A 21320-nucleotide genomic window follows, 5' to 3' on the forward strand; every position below is an offset into this window, starting at 1 on the left:
AGCAATATTTCCTAAATAAACACAGCAGAGAGAAGGGTTACTTATGAAAGAGACTTTATTTCTTTATTTTTAGGTCTACACATGTGACACATGGAAATTTTCCATCTAGGAGTCGAACCAGAGCTGTAGCTGCTGGCCTACACCATAGCCACAACAATGCAGGATCCGAGTGATGCCACAGCAACTCTGAAAGAGATTCTTTTTGATTTTTCACTTATTTTTTAAAACTCTAAGGGGAGCTCCTGTCATGGCTCAGTGGAAACAAATCTGACTAGCATCCATGAGGACGCAGGTTTGATCCCTGGCCCTGCTCAGTGGGTTAAGGATCAGCATTGCTGTGGCTGTGGTGTAGGCTGGCCGCTGCGGCTCCAATTCAGCCCCTAGTCTGGGAACTTCCACATGCCTCAGGTGCGGCCCTAAAGGCAAAAAAAAAAAAAAACAATTTGGGGAGTTCCCATCGTGGTACAGTGGTTAACGAATCCGACTAGGAACCATGAGGTTGTGGGTTCGGTCCCTGCCCTTGCTCAGTGGGTTGACAATCCGGCGTTGCCGTGAGCTATGGTGTAGGTTGCAGACGCGGCTCAGATCCCGAGTTGCTGTGGCTCTGGCATAGGACAAAGGCTACAGCTCCGATTTGACCCCTAGCCTGGGAACCTCCATATGCCTCAGGAGCGGCCCAAAAAATAGCAAAAAGTCAAACAAACAAACAAACAAAACCAATTTGGTCTTGAAAAAAATTGGGGGGAGTTCCCGTCGTGGCACAGTGGAAATGAATCTGACTAGGAACCATGAGGTTTCGGGTTCAATCACTGGTCTTGCTCAGTGGGTTGAGGATCAGGTGTTTGTTGTGGTGAGCAGTGGTGTAGGTCGAAGACACAGCTCGGATCCTGCCTTGCTGTGGCTCTGGTGTAGGCCAGCAGCTGTAGCTCCGATTGGACCCCTAGCCTGGGAACCTCCATATGCCTCGGGTGCAGCCGTAAAATGCAAAAAAAGAAATTCTGGCCTTGCCCACAGCATGTGGAAGTTCCCAGGCCTGAGACTGAATTCTCACTACAGCAGTGACAGTGGTGGATCTTTAACGTACTGAACCACCAGGGGACTCCTGAAAGAAGGTTTTTGTTTTTGTTTTGTTTTTGTTTTTTAATAGCCATATAGAAGTTTCTGGGCCAGGGATCTAATCTGAACAGCTGTGACCTACTGCTCTGTGACTTATACCACAGTTGCAGCAATGTCAGATCCTTAACCCACTGTGCCACAGTAGGAACTCCCCGAAAGAGATTCTTAATGTTGATGAAACAGCCTTGTTTTATGAGATGAAAGCATGTAGACTTTCTATTTATACAATAAAACTACATTTAATTCTATTTTTAGTGTTTTCCAACTCTAATTCTTTTTCCCAATTTACAAAAGTAGTCCATGTTCATGGCAACAAATTCAGATAGGCATAAAGAGAAGTAAAAGCATGAAATCTGACAACCTTGGATAAAAATCTGTACTTACAGCTTTGAGGAGGTGGCATGGCTGAAAAGCATATCCACCAGAGGAGTCTCCTGGATGCTGAAGCCATCATCACAGTCACCTAAAGAATGCTGGTCTTCCATCTCTGACACATACCCTTCACCCTGATCCTCCCCTTTAGATTCTTGCTGAACAACTCCCTGGGAATGCCGGGAAACAAGTCAAGTTTAGAAAGAGATTTCCTATCTTCAACGTCATTTTTCTTGCATGGCATAAATGAAGGCTGAGCTCATTTAAGAAGAGGCCAATTATATATAATTACAGAATAAGGGAAAGGTGACTTAACTATACCAAAGGCAATGAATTCTTAGAGAACTTTGTATCCCCGCCCTCACCTCAAAATCGAAAAAGCAATACACTCAGTTATAGACCGATGCCACTTTCTTTTAAAAGTGTCATTATCAGGAGTTGCCTTGTGGTGCAGCAGGTTAAGGATCTGGTGTTGTCACTGTAGCAGCTAGGGTCACTGCTGTGGTTGACACAGGTTTGATCCCTGACCTGCGAACCTTTACTCTTTAAATTAATTAATTAATTAATTCTTTTTTTTTTTTTGCTTTTTAGGGCCACACCCGCACCATATGGAAGTTCCCAGCCCAGGCAAGGAGTTGAATCAGAGCTACAGTTGCTGGCCTATGCCACAGCCACAGCAACGCAAGATTCAAGCCACATCTGTGACCTACCCCACAGCTCACAGCAACACCGGATCCCTAACCTACTAAGCAAGGCCAGGGATTGAACCTGCATCCTCATGGATACTAGCTGGATTCATTTCCACTGCGCCACAACAGGAACTCCCTGAGAACTTTTACACACTTCAGGCACAGCCAAAAAAAACCCCACAAAAAAACTCTTGTCATTATTACTTGTGGCTCCTAGTCTAGCTGTTCAGATAATATTAATGATAATGGCATTCTAAATTTTACTGATTGCTTACTATGAGCCAGGCATTATGTTAAGTGCTTTACATGAATTATCTCATTTAAACCTCACAGCATACCAATATGGTAGAGCACAGAGAAAACTGAGATTCTAAAATGTTCACTAACATGCCTAAGCGTACACAGATAATTAGTGCTAAAACAAGGATTTAGACCCAGGTGGCTGAACTCTCTGGAGTCAGCCTCTGTGCTCTAACCACCTTGTTCTGCCTTTCTGTGAAGAGGACCAATCAGACAACTGGTTTAAGTTATTCACTTACCTCTTCACTGTCTGTGGGGTGTTCCTGAAGTGCCCAACTATCTGAGGAACCTGAAGCCACCTCTGGCCTTTCATTTTCTCCCAGTGATGACTTTTCTTCTACCAAAGGCTCTACCTTGGCTGAAAGCTCCTTAGACTCTCTACAGGGCTCCCCTTCTCTTTCAGCAGCTTCAAACTCCCTCGCCTCTGGCTGTCTGGTACCAGATGGAGGGCAGCAGCCTTCACGTGATTCTTTGCTGCTAATGCACAATGGTTCCATTAAATAAGCTACCTGCAATCATAGTTTATTGTTAGATGCATAACACCACCAATGGAAATGATCATCTACATATCAATAATGCCACATCATTATATTGCCACCGTGACTAAGTCTGAGATGATAAATCAGGTAACTGATTCATTCAGTCATTTAAAATTTATCAAATATCTTATATACAGAGGCATGGAGCTAGCTAGTAGGCACCTAACCGGAAATGAGATAGATATGATTCTTGCCTCAAAAAGCCTATGTTCTAGAGTTCCTGTTGAGGCTCAGCAGAAATGAACCTGTCTAGTATCCATCAGGATGTGGGTTCAAAGCATGGCCCCACTCTGTGGGTTAAGGATCAGGTGTTGCCATGAGCTGTGGTATAGATGGCAGACACAGCTCAGATCTGGCGTTGCTGTGGCAGTGAAGTAGGCCAGCAGCTGCAGCTCTGATTCAACCCCTAGCCCAGGAACTTCCATTTGCCACACCTGCAGCAGTAAAACGGGGGGAAAAAAACCTTATGTTCCAATTTCTTCATCTCAAGTGTCAACTATAATCAATTGGTAGTAATTATCTAAAAAACTCCTAAAAATTTTGTCTGCCTCAGACAATGCAGATAGAATTATCAAAACTGGGAGTTCCCGTTGTGGCGCAGTGGTTAACGAACCCGACTAGGAACCATGAGGTTGCGGGTTCGATCCCTGCCCTTGCTCAGTGGGTTAACCATCCGGCGTCGCCGTGAGCTGTGGTGTAGGTTGCAGACGCGGCTCGGATCCCGAGTTGCTGTGGCTCTGGCGTAGGCCGGTGGCTACAGCTCCGATTCAACCCCTAGCCTGGGAACCTCCATATGCCGCGAGAGCGGCCCAAGAAAATGGCAAAAAGACAAAAAAAAAAAAAAAAAAAAAGAATTAGCAAAACTGGCAATATTTAAACTGGATTCTTGCTGATTTTTTTTTTTTTTTTTTTTTTTTTTTTTTTTTTTTTTTTTTTTTGGCTACACCCACTGCATGCACAAGTTCCCGGGACAGGGATTGAACCTGTGCCATGGCAGTGACCCAAGCCACTGCAGTGACAACATCAGATATTTAACCCACTGATCCACATGGGAACTCTGGACTCTTGCTGATCTTGACTAGGTTCTTGTGAATGTGTATAATTGCCACATAAATATAAACTCTGTCCAATCTGTTTATTTCTGGTTCTTAGCCCTTAACCAGGGAAAAAAGACAATGCAAAATACTTCCTGGAAGTGTTTTCGGGTTTTTTTTTTTTTTTTTTTTTGGTAGTTTTAGGGCTGCACCTGTGGCATATGGAAGTTTCCAGGCTAGGGATCAAATTCGAGCTGCAGCTGCTGGCCTATGCCCTAGCCACAGCAATGCCAAATCCAAGCTCTATCTGTGACCTACACCACAGCTTTCAGCAACACGGGATACTTAACCCACTGAGAGAGGCCAGGGATCAAACCTGTATCCTCAGAGACACTATGTCGAGTTCTTAATACACTGAGCCACAGCAGGAACTCCTGGAAGACTTAACATTATAAGCTTCAAGGGGAGTTTGGCAAATGTCAATTCCTATGACTCTGAAAGAAGGAATTACAAGGATACTCCTAAGATAGTCCTACATATAGAAATTCCAGGAGTTCCCCGGTGGCTCAGTGGGTTAAAGATCTAGCATTGTCACTGGTGTGGCTCGGGAAGTTCTCTCGCCTAGGAACTTGCACATGCCACAGGTGCAGCCAACAAAATAAAACAAAACAACAACAAAAAGAAACTCCTTCAGATTAAAGAAAACTAAAGAGACATGACACTGGAATGGAATGTTTGAACTGGAACTTTCTTGTACTATAAAGAATAAGATTGGGGAGTTCCCACTATGGTGCAGCAGAAAGGAATCCGACTAGGAACCATGAGGTTGCAGGGTTGATCCCTGGCCTTGCTCAGTGGGTTAAGGATCCGGTGTTGCTCGTTGCTGTGAGCTTTGGTGTATGTCGCAGATGTGACTCGGATCCCGAGTTGCTGTGGCTCTGACACAGGCCAGCGGCAACAGCTCCGACTTAGACCCCTAGTCTGGGAAGTTCCATATGCCGCAGGTGTGGCCCTAAAAGGACAAGAGTCAAAAAAATAAATAAATAAATAAATAAAATAAGATTGGGACAACAGATAAAATTTCAATAGGTCTATCAACTAATAATATGGAATTATTGTTATTATTGTCTTTTTTGTCTTTTCTAGGGCGGCTCCCACAGCATATGGAGCTTCCCAGGCTAGGAGGTCCAATAGGAGCTGTAGCAGCCAGCCTACACCAGAGCCCAGCAACACAGGATCCAAGCCATGTCTGCGACCTACACCACAGCTCACCAAAATGCCGGATCGTTAACCCACTGAGCAAGGCCAGGGATCAACCCTGCAACCTCACGGTTCCTAGTCGGATTCGTTAACCACTGAGCCATGATGGGAACTCCTGGAAATATTATTATTAATCTCCTGATTTTAATAATAAAATTCTGATTGAGAGAATGTTCTTTTTTGTTGTTGTTGTTGTTTTGGTTTTGGTTTTTTGTTTTGCAGTTTCCTGGGCCACTCCCGTAGTATATGGAGGTTCCCAGGCTAAGGGTCAAATCGGAGCTGCAGCCACCAGCCTACGCCAGAGCCACAGCAACAAGGGATTCCAGCCACATCTGCAACCTACACCACAGCTCATGGCAACACTGGATCCTTAACCCACTGAGCAAGGCCAGGGATCAAACCTGCAACCTCATGGCTCCTAGTCGGATTCATTAACCACTGAGCCACAACAGGAACTCCTGAAAATGTTATTTTTAAGAAACATATCCTGACATATGCTCAAAAAGTAATTTAGTATAGATAAAAGAGAGTGAGAGCACAGGTTACCATTTGGAATATCTCAGCAAATTATTTGAATTATTCTTAAATTTTCTGTTAATTTGAACTTGAAATATAAAATTAAAAGGAAACAAATTTCAAAAGAAAAAAAGAAAAATTCCACTACCTATGACTCAGGCTCCCAGTGACTGGGATCTTAAAACATTCAGCCAAAAATACATATTTAGAGCATGTTTTGTATTAGCACCAAGCCCTGGGGACACAGCAATGAACACAGTTCCTGCCCATGTGTACCTTATATTTTAGTAAACAATATTAAAAGTGGTAGAAATATTTATGGGTAAGCATTCTTTTAGGAAGTTAAGCCTCTTCCATCTTTGGAAATAATGGCTCCCCATTACCTCAGAGAGAAAGTGGAGGAGGTTCTGGCGGCTGACTTGCTCTGCCTCTTCCTGAGACTCCTCACTGCCTCCGTCCCCCACAAGCAGCTCACTAGGTTCTCTCCCTGGGCTGCTTTCCTCTAGTTCCTCAGCCCCTGGCTCCTCAGTTTCCCTCCAGCTGCCCACATCAAGATCCAGACTGGAATCCCATGAGCTGAAGAGGGACCTGCAGTCGTTGCTCAACTCAGAGTCATTGGGATAGTCTTGTTCAGAATCCAACCAAACCCATTCATGCCCCATCTGTAAACACACAGAAGGAAAAAAAAAAAAAAAAAAAGCATTAAATTCACTCAAATCAACATTACTAAGGTATTTTTATCTCCCAATTTCAAAAGAAAGATTAGGTATCAGAAACTTCTTTCTACTCATCATTAGGAAGAGTAAAAGCTAGCTGAAGGAGATATCAGAAGGCAGTGACCTGTCACTGAGAATTCAAAGAAAGGTCCTACGTCAAACAGTATAATAGAAATATTACCCAATTATTTATTTGTTCTTGGATTTCCTCATAATCCAAAAGGAGAGAAAAAACTGGAGCATAACTAGCTGAATTCCTCTATCCTAAATCATCCTTAAATTCAAGTGCAAGGCAATAAATTTGAAGGACAAGGGTATTTTCCTCAGCATGTAGACATTTTTAACCTATCAACCATTAAATCTTCAAAGCACAACTTGAAGATTACCTAGGCATCCTTCTGGTCTTACCTAACACTCACTTCTGAGAATAAGAACGGCAACATCAAATTTTCAAAGTAGCTTTCCTTGCTTTCATTACGAAGATTACCTAGGCATCCTTCTGGTCTTACCTAACACTCACTTCTGAGAATAAGAACGGCAACATCAAATTTTCAAAGTAGCTTTCCTTGCTTTCATTACACTGTATTCCTACTTTTCTCATCCCTTTTGTCCTCTCCCTCTTACAACTTTCATTAAGTCCATCTTCCATGTTCTTAGCACGTCATCTGCTTCCTTATTCTTTTAAAAAATGTAGCTACTTTGAGGTTTCAACTTTGACCATCAATAAGATGACTTCCTCATCTCTCCACTTTTACTTTTTATGTGCATTCTGGTCTCATCTCTCCATGTAACCAAAGCCAATTCCCTTCAGGTGCCCTATTATCTCTTTCAACAATTCTAAAACTAAAATCATTTTCTTTCTAAACATCCCCCAAGTCATTTGCTCTCCCTAAATTCCTTATGCCCATCAACATTATTTTCTTAATCCTGTCTTGATTCATTCTTTTTCCTATTCAGTAAACAAGTCCACTTCCCAATTTTCTCCCACAATTTTTCTTAACACCCATCTTTGGTCCCAAATTAATGACAGCTTCCTGGTCAGTTTCTCTCCTTTTTAATCTAACCTGCTCCCAGCAGTGTTCTTACCACGTCTAATATACACATTTCTCAACCTGCCTCCGTCTTGTCCCCTTAGCCCAGTTAACTGTATTTCACTATTCCTTAATATGACCCCTATTCTAATTACATTTGTCTCCTTATTGCCCCACCTCAGATACCTATACCTTAATTCAGCTTATTAATTATGTTCTCTACCAACCCAAAATCTATGTCCTTTAATAGGCCTCCTCCTCCACAAACTTCTCCAATTTTCAGGGCTCCACTGGTTATATTATGCAAGTTTGTACACTACTTTGGGAATACAGTGTAATTGTATTTATTCTTCTAACTCCTGGATTGATTGATTTCCTTTCACCTCGTAAAGACTGCACCTTCTACTTCCTTAGCATCCTAACAAGCTTTACAGTAGTTTTACTTAATCCAAAAAGCTCCCAACTCATGATCATATATAAAGTTTCATATCTTTCTCATGAAGGCTCAAAATACTAGACAATATATTAATCTCCATCTTTTTATAAGCAGCTCATAACTAGTTCATGATATAATTTTTACCTACTAACAGAAGCTGGAATAAACAGGTGATAAATTTAATACTGAGTTTAGCCTTCAAATAGCAATGTTATGAATTCTAAAATATACATGAATCCTACACAGAGAAACAGAAAGAAAATAATACACTATTCAAAAAATACCATCTGCAAAGACAGTAGTAAATCGGACAAATGTCAAGGATAAAGATGCCACCTATACTCACACTCTAATCTTCTCTAGGCAATGACATGAATAGAATTCTTAAAGCCTTAAGTTCTCCCAAACACTCAAGAAAAGCTAAATAAGACAGTCCTTACTTCACACTGCAACACTTTTAACAATCTCATTTCCACGAATGACAAAATTATCATGTAGAAGAAATCATAAGTCACACACACACAAAGAACACACCAAAGCCTAGAGTTTTCTTTGCTTTCAGAGTTTATTGTGTACATACACACTTCATAGGTTTTGGTTTTTTCTTTAAGGTCTGTACACTTCACAAGACAGTACAAACTAGCTACATCTGCTAGCAACACATCAGGACATTAACACAGCCCGTGATTTTTGCCCTAAAACAGGCAATTGTGCTACTCCAACTCTCTGAGAGAGACTTCTCCAGCTCATGTCACGTGGCCCAGGCACCTCCTCTTCTGCAACTTCCACTTCTGGAACTGGGCCCACAAGCCCAAGCTCTACCTTTACTTCTATTTCAGGTTTAGCCCAATGTGGACACTCAGGCTTCACTTTTTCATCTTCATATCTGCTTCAATGGCACAGCGGCGCCCCCTTGTTCCCCCATCCTAGATGACAGGCAGACAAAAAAAAAGGGGGGAGCATGAGTTGGTTATGAGTTGAGAGAGAAGGTGCAACAAGAATGCTGGGGATTTGGTTTCTTGGGAGAGAGGGGAAAGAATCAGCAGAAAAATCAAGGAAAATAAGTGACATAAATCTGTCTTCCCACAGTGTGGGCTAAAAAGCACCTGATCGTAGTGTGTGAGAAGAAACGTAGGACAGAGGATCTTGCTCCTGCCCACCACAGAGGTCACTGGAGCTCACCTGGGGTTCCCACAGAATGACTCCAAGTCATCCCACCCAGGCCCCAAATCATGTGCAAAGGAACAGGAAAAGTAAAAGAAGGGTGGGAGAGTCAGAGAGGGCAGTGGATAGTGAGATTCTTGGCTAACATACCTGTCCAGCTGTTGGTCCCTATAAGAAAGGCCTTTCCTGCAGACTGACCCTGGCACTAGTTCCCTAGCACCTCCTGAGTTGTTCTCCATGAGATCAGGACAATCAGAAGGCTTCTTTCCATCTGCTGCTCTCTCCCTGCAGCCCAGCTCCTTCCTCTTGTGCAATACTTTGCTGTCTTCAATAGATAAAAGATTCTATTAACCAGCCTGCAACAGCCAGCCAAGAGCTTGGGAATCCAGAGTCACCGTTGCTGACCAGTAAGAAAGAATGGAGATTACAGTGTCCTGTCTGTGGTACAGGCTAAAGCCTGTAGGCAAGAGGAGCTAGTAAACACTTTTGCTGGGCCAGACCATTTTTACATTTCTAATGTGCAAGGACACTAAAATTCTTAGAGCTCATGAACACAAGTTGCCTTTGAGGCAACTCTAAGTATAAAAAATACCACCCTTGCATTTTATAACATTTTACTTTTTTTTTCAAGCCAGTTCCATAGATATTATCTCATTTTATCCTCACAACATCCCTGTGAGGTAGGCTGGACAGGTACCTCATTATATTACCTCTGTCACAAAGATGAGGAAAATAGGGCTTCAAGAAATAATCCAGGGAGTTTTAAGATCATGTGGTTTTCTAGTATGATATCCTTCTATTACATCAATGACTGAGTGACTCTTAACAAACAAAGCAGAGTGAGAGGGTTGTTCAATACACGGAGGAAAAGAATAGAAGTCTTTAGGCTAGATTTACTAAACTTAACTCTAATTTCACCATCCACTACTGTATGTAGTGGTCATGTGACTGAGATCTTAAATTTTACTGAATGTTTGTGTATTGTACATTACTCTTGCAGGGGAAAGAAGAAAACCATGTGTTGAGTATCTGTGAGTATGAGGAACACTTTTTAAAAGCCAGCTAGCAGCTGCTGCTCTGAGTAATCTGTTTGTAAGGAAAAAACTGTCAAAAAGGTGGAGTCAAGAAATGAGGAGCAGGTGCATCCTAGATCCTTACCAAGAATACCTCATTTCAGCTCAGTGAAGGCATAAACAGTCCCTACCCAGCCCACACACACACACACATGCAGAAAGACAGGAATGCAGAAGAGACAGTTTCTTATTCAATGACTAGAATAAACACAAGTTAAGACACTGCCACAGTCTGCATGTTGGATTTCCCTCTGCCACCCACCCCCAGCAAGAGCTGAGAATCTTTGTGGCAACACCACCCCTTGCAGCCATTCAATACTTACAAAGAGAGAGAGAAGGAAGGCAGGAGAGCCCATGGGGACACTGTCCTGTTAGAGGACAAACAAACACTGATCAGGTTCCACGGAAACTCTCAGCTGCAAGCACCCCAAACCTCAGGACAGAGACACAAGCACCACACACACAAAGACAAAATTTTAAAACTCAAGAATAAGAGGAAAGAGATCCAAAAGCAATCGGGCCATTATGCCTCTGGAACAGGAACTGATGGTCCCCAAATGCTGCAAGCTAAGTAATTTCTCTCAAAGGAGATAATAATTCATTCACTCAGCTCACAATTTCTCCCATGTGACTGGGCCTTCCAGTCACAGCAGGTTTCTTCAATGTCTGGGTGGGAGCAAACAACTGCTATTTAAAAATCCTTATGTCTGTATACCACTGGAATGGAGAAGCCTGGCAGTACAAAGTAGTAACATAAGGTTCCTCGGATGCTTTGGACTTCTATCACTGGAACACTGGAACACTGGCACACAGGCTCTTCCTTGCTCTCCTCACCTTCTCTGAAGCATCCTGTTTACGGGTAGAATCTCTCCCTCGAAGACTTTTAGCACTGATCCCAGACTCAGATGTTTGCATAATCAACTGTGTGGCTAAGAATTGCTGTAAGTAGAACAAACAGAGTTGGTCCTAGAGGCCTGATCCATCAGGGGAAGAACGAAGACACATTAGGTTTTCTAAACAGGATTAGAGTATCCTTCTGCAAAAAGCATCCAGATACCTCTTGACCGATTAGAAGTTTAACACATTAGGTTTTCATTCTAGTTGGGCACGCTAAACTATCAGAAAATTTTTGGTATTATAATATAGCATCAAAATCTCTATGCTCTAAGAATGAGAAAGATAATAAAACTAGATAAATCAAAGATCACTAAGCAATTTAAGTAATTTGGCAGACTCTGCAGAGACAGATAATATCCCTTTGAGTTCAGTATTCCAAAGGGTGCCTGGTAACACAACTACAGGATAAAAGTAGGTTCCCTGTGATAAAAGGAAAGGAGATTTGTTGATTGTCTACCGTGTACATACTTAACGTCATTTAAAAATATACATTCACCATTTTATAAAAATTTTATTTTATTTTATTTATTTATTTTTTGTCTTTTTGCCATTTCTAGGGCCGCTCCCGCAGCATATGGAGGTTCCCAGGCTAGGGGTTGAATCGGAGCTGTAGCCTCCGGCCTACGCCAGAGCCACAGCAACGCAGGATCCGAGCCACGTCTGCAACCTACACCACAGCTCTCGGCAACGCTGGATCGTTAACCCACTGAGCAAGGGCAGGGACCGAACCCGCAACCTCATGGTTCCTAGTTGGATTCGTTAACCACTGCGCCATGACGGGAACTCCCTAAAAATTTTATTTAAAAATTTCAGGAGACAAGATATTTGCCCAAGAATGGTAGCACATTCTCTTACAACTCTTTTACCAAACCAAGATGAGAAAACCAACATGAATATAGCAAGAACAAAATTTTATCTTCATATGCTCTGTTGGGTATTCCAAGTAAAAACCACAACATCCTTCCTATCATCAGTAAGAATCCTTTGCTTGAATATTTTCATTTCAACATCCTTAAAACGCTAAGGATCCTCAAAGTACCTGGATCTGCTCCAAGACATCTCGTTGCATTTCTACTGCCATGTGATAGACATCATGGTCTGAGCTATTATACATCACAGCATTCTGGAACATCAGCATAATGTCACGCTGAAATTCGGCTGTGCTGCGGATCAGTCCATTTTCAATGTTTTTCTTAATAGTTGACAAATCCATGGGTCTAAAAAACACAACAAGGGAAAATGGGAGCAGAGAGGGGAGAAGGACTAAATTGGATCCCTGGATATATTATTACCACATACACGTCCTCATTTATCTTCAGGCCAAGCTGCCAGGACCTAAACACTGCACTCTCACCCCAAAAATAAACACTTAACCAAAAACCAAATTTGCCCCGTATAATAAGCATTGAGAAAAAAAATAAGCACTGAGAAAAGTAATAAAGGGGCTTAATTCTTTTAAATTTGGTAATCTGGTCAATGAAATGATTAGTTTAGCACTTGGTTATTCTCACGTCAAAAACATGTACTTTACAGGCTCTTGTTTGTTTGTTTGTTTGCCAGGGCAAACACACCGAAGTTGCTGGGTTAGAGATCAAACCCATGCCACAGCAGCAATCCAAGCTGCTGCAGTGACAACACCAGATCCTTAACCCTCTGCACCACAGGAGAACTCCAAAAACATGTGCTTTCGATTTTCTGTCTAAAGCAAAAAATCCACTAATACCAGACAATTTACAATCCAAGCCAGTCAGCATACTGAATGGATCATGACTTACCTCTGTACAATGCTGTGGTAGCCAGGTGCGATGTCATCTGTGACAGGCTGCAGGAAGACATTGGCATACCTGTCCAAAAAGAATATGGTACAATTACTGACTTAGCTTTCAGAAGTACAGGTGAGGGAACTTGATCTAAAGAGCTGAAGACTGTTTAGGAGTCAAGGCCTTCAATCCTGTTTAAGCCTACTCAGACTTTTTTCTAGTTACAAACAATGAGGAGGAGCAGGAGAAAATACTCCTACTAATTGGGAAACCCTACTTACCTATGATTAGCTGCAGCTCTCCATACAAGCATGATAGCTTTCTTCCAGATTTTCTGTGCCTGAATAGCTTCCTGATCCTCACTACAGACAGAGCTGGAGAAATAAGAAGAATGAAAAAAAGGGGAGTCCCACTTGTCATAAGTAAAAAAGGAAAAAAAAAAAAAAATCCTCATTATTTCTTGTTAACTATTTGTTCCAGGGCAAGAAAGGGAAGATGAAAAAGTAAGACTAAAGAAAAGAGCCTCTCCTGCTTCTCACCTTTACTACCTTGACCTCAAACAGAAAATTACAGATACTCACAACTGTGAAGAAGCAGGGCTGCTGGGGATGGAGTCTGCCAGTGTGTGGGACTGCAGCGTAGCATTGTGTATGCTAAAGCCATCGTCACTCTCACTCACAGGAGGTTCATTATCCATTTCTGACAAATAGCCTTCTCCTTGATCTTCTTCCTTAGGCTCCTCTAGGCTGGCCGCTTCACTGACTCCGTCTTCCTCCTCATCCTCACCTGGGGCATCCTTAGACACAGTGTGCTCCAGTCAGCAAGTAGAAAGGAGAACAAAGCTATCCAGCAAAGCATCATTAAACGTAATCTGTCTTCTGGGTTAGATAAGTTCTAGAAAATGGCCTCAAACTGTTTCCTGACTGAGCCCTCTATCACTTATACTATCATCTATCTACAGACACTGACTGATCAAGTAATTTAGAACCTGGACAAAGAATAAGACCCAGGATCTTTTTAAAAGGAAGAAAAAAAAAAGCTACTTACTTAAGACTAAGCTAAGAGGCGTTCCTTCTTTCCCCTTGCTCTTGAGAGGAACTCTGACCCTGGGTACAAAGTTATCAAAAATAGTTTTTATTTTGTGTCTCATCTGATGGAGCAAGCTCACATCGCATTACTTTAAGTCTGTTTGTTATTACTACCGCTTTAGTAATTCTAAAAAGAAAACTTTGGATGACTTTCTATGGACGGTACAATTAATAATCTGATTTTTTTATATGCTCTCCCTCGCTCTGGTATCCCTACTGACTCCAAATCACCCTGGATGTATCAAAGCTTCTTCGTGCACTATATGCGAAGAAAGGTCTGAGTGACGTTCACAAGTTCCTTCAGGTGGGAAGCACATGTTGCCATGGTACTCCCACTAGGCCTGACTAGCACTGCAGCTTTTCTCCATGCAACTCCTTAACCAGTCTCATCTCAGAGAATAAAGATGTGAGTTCACTGAAATTCATTAAAAAGGTATTGCTATATAGGAAAATCTAGTACACAGCAAGAGGAATAAAGAAAAGTCTGAAATACCTTTATCTGGCTTCCAAAAATAGTCCCTGATTCTTCTTTCAATGAGTCTGCAGAGGAGAGAAAGACTACCTGAAGATTTTTCCACCTTAGCCTTCCCCTTCCTGTGGACAATAATCCCCTGCAGCTCTCCTTTCCATGCTGACCTATTCTACCTCCTCTGCTTGCCCACAACCCACAATCCCTTAGAAGCCAGAGCAAGTGATTTAAAGTTACAGAGTACAGATTTCCTGGCTTTAATATTTACCTGACATTTCAAACTTGTGCTGAGTCTCTGACTCTAAAGGATCTTCAATGGGATTTGATCCATGTGATGGAGACAACATGCTTTCGGGGGATGCCTGAAGACCAAAAAGAACAAAAACCCTAAGTGCTGGTAAATCACTACAGTTTACACTTTATTCTTCAATGTTAGTGAGACTATAAAAGAAAGTCTAAGTCCTACCCAGTAATACAATTCTAATGGCTACCTTAATAGGAAAAGGGTATTTACATAAAGCACTGATTACATCTATGGGCTCTGGACACATCAACATGTCAGTCACCAAGCATGGAACAGGAAAACCAAAGGCCTAAACTGTCACTTCTTACCTAAGGTATAACCCTCCATCCTCCCAGGCCCTGATCTTAAATACCTCTGTCTTCACCGTTCTAAGTGAGGTCTCATCGCCTTTCCTACTGGAAACATCTGCTTCAGTAATCTCTCCAGTTGTAGTACTTCTGGGTTCCTCATTTAAGTCCTGACTCCTGAGTTCTGGTGGCTCCATACTTGGGGGTGGAACAACCCCAGCTACTATTTCAGGTCCTGAAATGCCTTGCTCTGGTTCTGTAGGTTCCATTTTGATTTCAACACTCGGCTCCCTGAGGTCCACCAGTTCATGGATTCCTTTGCTTTCCGTCTCTTCAAAGTCCAGCCTCTCTTGCTTGACTGTCATCTCTGGTGCAGGGAGAGGTACTGTCTTGTCCCTTTCCTGCTGGATGGGGTGCTCCCAAGGGCCAGGCAGGGACTGGGGATCATCATTCTCTTCACAGAATGACAATGCTGCTTCCACTGCTGCCACATCCAGCACTTCAGGATGATCATCTACCTGTTCAATAATACATACACTGTTGAAGCTACAGGAAGAAGCCCAAGTCCCTCAGCACCAAATGAGATGGCCTGAATCTGCAGCAACTCTCTCCATCTTTTCCATGTAGTAAAAGCAACCAATGGACAGGAATATCTGTCCAGTGCAAATCAGTAACACAGAGATGGCTGGGGAAGAGGACTAGCATGTCAGCACCAAAGGGCTCTGGGAGTACAGAGATGGAGAATGGCAGAAGCAGGAGAGTTGTTTATGTAATTCTAACCGCAAAAGGCAAGGAAAGTCTGAGGAGAGAAGCCTATGTAGGACCCATGAGACATTCTTTAAGGCTCTGCTGAATAGTTACCTTGTCCTCAATGATGGCAATGATGTCCCCAACAGTCTCAAAGTCCAGCTCTTCACCTGTATAAGACACAGCAATATCCATCTTCTCAGCCAGATCTAAATCTTCCTTCCCATCGATGCTAGGGGCCTTTGATCCTCCAGGTGCCTCTGCTACCCCTGACCGGAAACACTCTTCTTTAATAGAATTGATGATCATGGAGATTTCACTACTATCCATGGAAACAGTCACAGTATGTGGATCTCCTACAGTCTCCATGGGAACACAGGTGTCAGGCTGACTCACTGAATAACAGAAAAAGAAAAGCATCTCAGAAGCTTATTTGGTAACAACTGCCCACCTGGAGATCAAATCAAAGCTGTAGACAGATGTCAAGACCCATACACTTTAGCTCAGTAAAAGTTATCTCACATGTGCCTATGTTTTCTTCTCCCCATTTTATACAGAAAGATGAGAACACCTTCTCAAGCCCATTCATGTGAGGACGTTTAGCCTTTCCCCCTCATCACATAAAATGTCCAACCACCTCTTCTCACATCCTATTTTTCCAAGGATAAGGATGGCATATGTCCATGGAGAAAAGAATTGAAGTATCTGAATTAGAGCTGATGCTCTTGGTCACCTTTCTCTAACTGAAGCTCAAAATGAAATTTTCGATCTAGTGACTGCTCAGGAAGTAGGTCAGAGACGCACCTGGAGCTACACTCTCAGGAGTAGCAACAGCAGGAGCAGAGGATGGTGCTGGCAGTGCAGGCATCATAACAATGGTAGCTTGGGACACAGACTCTACAGGAGGTGGCACAAGTTTAACTGGAGGTTCACTGGCAACAGTAGTGAAGGAAGCAAGAGGTGTGGTGAACTGTGTAGGACCAGCTTCTAAAAGCCTAGAAAGAGTGGGAGCACCTAACAAAGAGATACACACAATGAAGTAAGAAGAAAGCACAAAAATAAGAAGTAAACAATAACCACTTTAAGCCTCAACCACGGAGTTCCCATTGTGGTTCAGCGGGTTATGAACCCAACTAGTATCCGTGAGGATGCAGGTTTAATCCCTGGCCTTACTCAGTGGGTTAGGGATCCAGCATTGCTGGATCTATGAGCTATGGTATGGGCTGCAGGCACAGCTCGGATCTGGCGTGGCTGTGGCTGTGGCTGTGGTATAGGCTGGCAGCTGCAGCTCTGATTCAACCCCTAGCCTGGGAACTTCCATATGCCGCAGGTACAGCCCTAAAAACCAAAAAAATAAAAGACTCAACCAAGAAAATTTTTAGTCTCAAAGGATGAAAGCAACTCCTCTAATGAATAGCTCATTATCTATCCTCACTTTTTCAAACCTTACTTAGTATCTTCTGCCAAGTCAGGAATGATTCAAAGCACTAGAACACAGAACTCATATGAAAACTTAATGGTGATTAAAAGTAAAAAAAAAAAATGGTATGAATAAATCTATCACTCCTACTGAAGTTAAGTATACTACAAGCCACGCGAATTCAACAAAATTCAAATACCAAAAATCTAATGTGGTTTTTTGGGTTTGCTTTTTGTTTGGGCCTCATCTGTGACACATGGAAGTTCCTGGGCCAGGGATCAAACCAGTGCCACAGCAGTGACTCAAGCCACTGCAGTGACAGCACTAGATTCTTAACCAACTGAGCCATAAGGAGACTACCAATGTTTAGTTACTTGGAAAAACTTTTTTTTTGCTTTATGTTTTCTACCTCATTTAATTCTCATTACCTCCTTGTGAACTAATACACATTATAGTTGTTAAAAGAGGAAAACTGAGGATCATGAGTTACCTATCTAAGCCACAAAACTAGTAGCAGGCCTAAGACTCAAGTCTAGTTTTCTAGCTCCAAATCTTATCCCCCTATGCTACAGTCTCAGGTATCTCTAACACCCTTCTGTGATTCTGCAGCTTCACTATTTATTTATTGTCTCTTTTTAGGGCTGCACCAGCAGCCTATGGAGGTTCACAGGCTAGGGGTTGAATCAGAGCTGAAGCTGCTGGCCTACACCACAGCCACAGCAACACCAGATCCGAGCCACATCTGCGACCTACACCACAACTCACGGCAATGCCGGATCCTTAATCCACTGAAGCGAGGTCAGGGATCGAACCCACGTCCTCTTGGATGCTAGCTGGGTTCGTTAATCGCTGAGCCACGACAGGAACTCCTGCAGCTTCACTGTTAACTTCACTATTCCTCTCATCATTATGTATGCTGTGGTCATCCAGAATGACCAGAATTTTAAAGGTGAAACGGATTTACGATCTCAAGCACCATGTGGTTTAACAGTTCGCAAAATAGCTCCAAGGTTGGGCTTTAAATCTAGGATTCACAGCTGCCTGGTAACAAAGGCTAGAAACCAAGGACAGTCAAAGCCAAGACCAACATCTCTGAAATAAAAGTAGATAATGGAAAAGTAGTGACTTACCTGAGGCAGCAGTGGAGGCTGCAACAGTGTTGGGTGTTTGCTGCATCTCCCCACCATGAATCATGGGAAGGACCCCGCCTACCTCCAAGAGAACACCTGTATTGTTCAGGTGGCCAGAAGTTACAGCCATTTCACTCTCATTGACCTACCAGGGAAGAATAGAGGTGAAGGCTACACTCAAGCTTTCCTCTATTACCACTTCCCAAAAAAGCTCCAGCAGTTGACCAAACTTCATGAAACTAAAAGTTAATAGCCAAAGAAAATAATTGCAGACCCAAGGGAAAGTCTCATTTTTAAAACTTATTCGACAAGAGAAGAGAACCAAAATAATTATGGTTTCAGATATCTTAGGACCCGAGGTTACTACCAACTATTTTATTTTGTTTTGCTTCAAATTAACATTTAACTAGGAGATCTCTTCCTCTTTTGAACTTTTTTTTTCCATGTTATATTTTAGGTCACAGGCACTCCCTTCCAAAGTACTAAATCACCACAGCTCTCAAACACCCACAGAAGTCTCCATACCAGTCTGGGGCTAGTAGGCAGGAGGCTGCCCTTCTTCAAGAGCTCTGACAGCAGAGGGGAGGGGGGTGGAGTTGCTTTCTGTCCAAGCATCTTTTTCTGGGGTGAATCATCTGTTACTGGGGTCATGGGGGCTTCTAAGGGTGCAGAGCCTGGAGGAAGGGTGTCAGGAATTCCAGGAAACGAGGTGACTGGGGTACTCGGCAAAGTCCCGGGGGTTACCTAAGAGACAACAGAGAACCTTTATCTGACTTCTCAAACTGAGGAAGGTTCCCTACTAATCTGGATGGGTTAGTGTGTCTAACTATTACTTTATTAGTTCTGAGTGGAATTTCCCAGAAACCCTGTACCCATCCTACTCTTAACCAAACCTTTCATCCCCACGATTTTTTTTTCTTCCACCCACTCAAACCCACAACTCAGCTATTCCACCCAACTTGCCTTATACAAACTCTTTACCCACTACCAATACTATATTTATAAAGAAGTCACCCTACATTTAACCAGGAATTTCACAAGACCAGTACACTTAAAAACAATTCCTTAATATATTTTTTTACCTATCTCTAAAAATGTCAAAAACCTCAATGTTTTTAGATCCATTTTTATCTTTGAGCCTAGAACATGGTAAATTGAGTCCTTAGCATTCAGACCAAGAGAGGAAACTGCCTCTAAGCCAAAAGTGGTTTCCTCATCACTCATCTCTCTGCTGACTTACTGCCCCTTTGCTGATCAACTCCTACGGATGGAAGTATACTTACCCCCGAGGTAGCCTCTTCCATGGTGGTTGCAGTCAAGTCCCCAAGTGGATAATCACCTCCTGGGGAGGCAGAATCTATGGGAGAGCGGACCATCATAGTAGGTAACCTCCGAGGGGGTGTTTTTACTGCTTGACGGGCTAGAACATAAAGAAGAAAAATTTCTGAGTCTTAAAGATTAAACAAATAAAACTAGATTCCATTCTGCTATTATAAAATAAAGGACAAACAGGAAAACCACATTACTAAAGCAGCATTGTGAATTTGGGAATTAGAAAGTTTTCTTTTCAACTTCTTAGCCTAATTTTTTCCGTGAGCAATTCTCACCCTAAGCAAATTTGTTTAACCCAAAGGTCCTTGGAGCAGGAAAGGTTTAAACACCCCTCAGTATCTTCGACAACTTAAGATTCTGCTTTTAACAAGAGGGAAGAACCTCACTGGCGGAGAGCATGTATCCCCAGAGTTACAAATGCTTACGTTCCTCCCTTTAACCAATGACTGAACTACTATCAATCTTCGTACAGGCTTTACCTTCTAAAACCTTGATTATGTTCAATATCTTACTATCAGGCCTTCGTATCCTAAAAGAATACAGGTCTAGTGAGATCTGAGCAGAGGTCATTTTTTAAGAGTTTCTTCCTGGACATAAACGGACTCTTCTATTCCAGTAAAAGAGAGGATGACACACACAGAAAAGTGTACAAGTAAACTGAAATTAGTGGATTCTGTGTTAACAAAGTCTTCAACTATCATCAGCATGCTGTACTATACAGACAAATTGCTAAAAAGAGTCACAAGGTTCAGCTTACCCTGATATGCTGCATCGGTAGCCTTCCTCTTAACTTCAGCTTCCTCTTCCTCCAACTTCTTTTTCCTAAAGACAAAATTAAGGGTTAGTTCCTAGGTGGCTGTAGCTCCTCCAGAGTTGACAGTGCCCTCATGAGGAAATTTTCTGCCAGGCTAGCATTTTCTGAAGAAAAACTCTAAAGAAAAATCTTTATCAGCAAAATAGGGGATTTTGAATCTGCTGCCTAACTACCAGTTCTTCACCAGGCAAACAAGATCCACTTTTAAGTTAGAACTATGTTTTCATACTGAAATGTTCTATTATGTTACCTTCTAGGACTCACTACCCCCTCCCCCACCCCAGCTACCAGGGCAGCCTCCCCCTTCGAGAATCTCTCAAGTCTAAAGAGATGGCAGGTGTAGGAAATTAGCTAGATTACTTAAAGAGGGTGAAAAGAGGAAAAGGAGTATAGACAGAATAATATAACCCACATTGCAATGTCATTGCAAAGCTCATCCAGTCTGCTGTCCATGTGCCCAGCTTGAATTAGTTCTGCATCTCTTTTCAGCCGTCTGTAGGAAAAGGGTAGATAGACTGGGTTTTTTAATCTATTTAAAAAATTCTGACTAGTATTAAGTCAGCCTCATTAGTCTCAACCATTTTACATTCTCTCTGATAAGTACCTATATTTTTCTTGGGTTTCCTTTATCACTTTCTTGAGTTCCTCAACTCGTTCAGCAGTCAGTTTCCGAACAATGACATCTTCAACAGTTTCTACCACTTCTCCCTTTTCACCCCGTTTCCGTCTATGGAAAAAATTAAAACACACACACACACACAAACAGACACATACTTGAATAAGAGAACATCTGTGTTCCTACTCCCACCTGCTTTCTATGAGCCTC

The 21320-nt window shown here is 42.4% G+C and overlaps 1 protein-coding gene across 25 annotated transcripts in view; it reads right to left on the reverse strand.

Annotated features, from left to right (window-relative positions):
- BRD8 (bromodomain containing 8) overlaps positions 1-21320 on the reverse strand; it is a 34339-nt gene that overhangs the window by 6079 nt on the left and 6940 nt on the right. For 3 of the 25 annotated variants that reach the window (XR_014838831.1, XM_085014640.1, XM_085014641.1), the window contains exons 5-23: positions 21099-21221; positions 20907-20987; positions 20438-20502; positions 19632-19768; positions 18874-19092; positions 18349-18493; positions 16603-16812; positions 15913-16193; positions 15117-15569; positions 14729-14822; positions 14485-14531; positions 13485-13699; positions 13185-13277; positions 12919-12987; positions 12183-12360; positions 11081-11185; positions 6210-6488; positions 2717-2986; positions 1501-1658 (exon numbers count right to left, since the gene is read on the reverse strand). Coding sequence is in view for 14 of the 25 variants with exons in the window: in XM_085014640.1 (XP_084870766.1) it covers positions 1501-1658; positions 2717-2986; positions 6210-6488; positions 11081-11185; positions 12183-12360; positions 12919-12987; positions 13185-13277; positions 13485-13699; positions 14485-14531; positions 14729-14822; positions 15117-15569; positions 15913-16193; positions 16603-16812; positions 18349-18493; positions 18874-19092; positions 19632-19768; positions 20438-20502; positions 20907-20987; positions 21099-21221 (3222 nt within the window). In the remaining 11 variants the exon portion in view is untranslated. Of the gene's footprint in view, positions 1-1500; positions 1659-2716; positions 2987-3923; positions 4311-4473; positions 4633-5757; positions 6489-8555; positions 8936-10569; positions 10615-11080; positions 11186-12182; positions 12361-12918; positions 12988-13184; positions 13278-13484; positions 13700-13950; positions 14010-14484; positions 14532-14728; positions 14823-15116; positions 15570-15912; positions 16194-16602; positions 16813-18348; positions 18494-18873; positions 19093-19631; positions 19769-20437; positions 20503-20906; positions 20988-21098; positions 21222-21320 lie in introns of those variants that run through there. The other 22 variants (XM_005661688.4, XM_085014646.1, XM_085014644.1 and 19 more) reach the window with 12 other exon arrangements.

The sequence above is a fragment of the Sus scrofa genome, chromosome 2, assembly GCF_054392235.1.
Source record: "Sus scrofa isolate SSC_HxYL_T2T_F1_AM1 chromosome 2, Sscrofa_HxYL_maternal_Yorkshire_Landrace_v2.0, whole genome shotgun sequence".
Taxonomy (NCBI): domain Eukaryota; kingdom Metazoa; phylum Chordata; class Mammalia; order Artiodactyla; family Suidae; genus Sus; species Sus scrofa.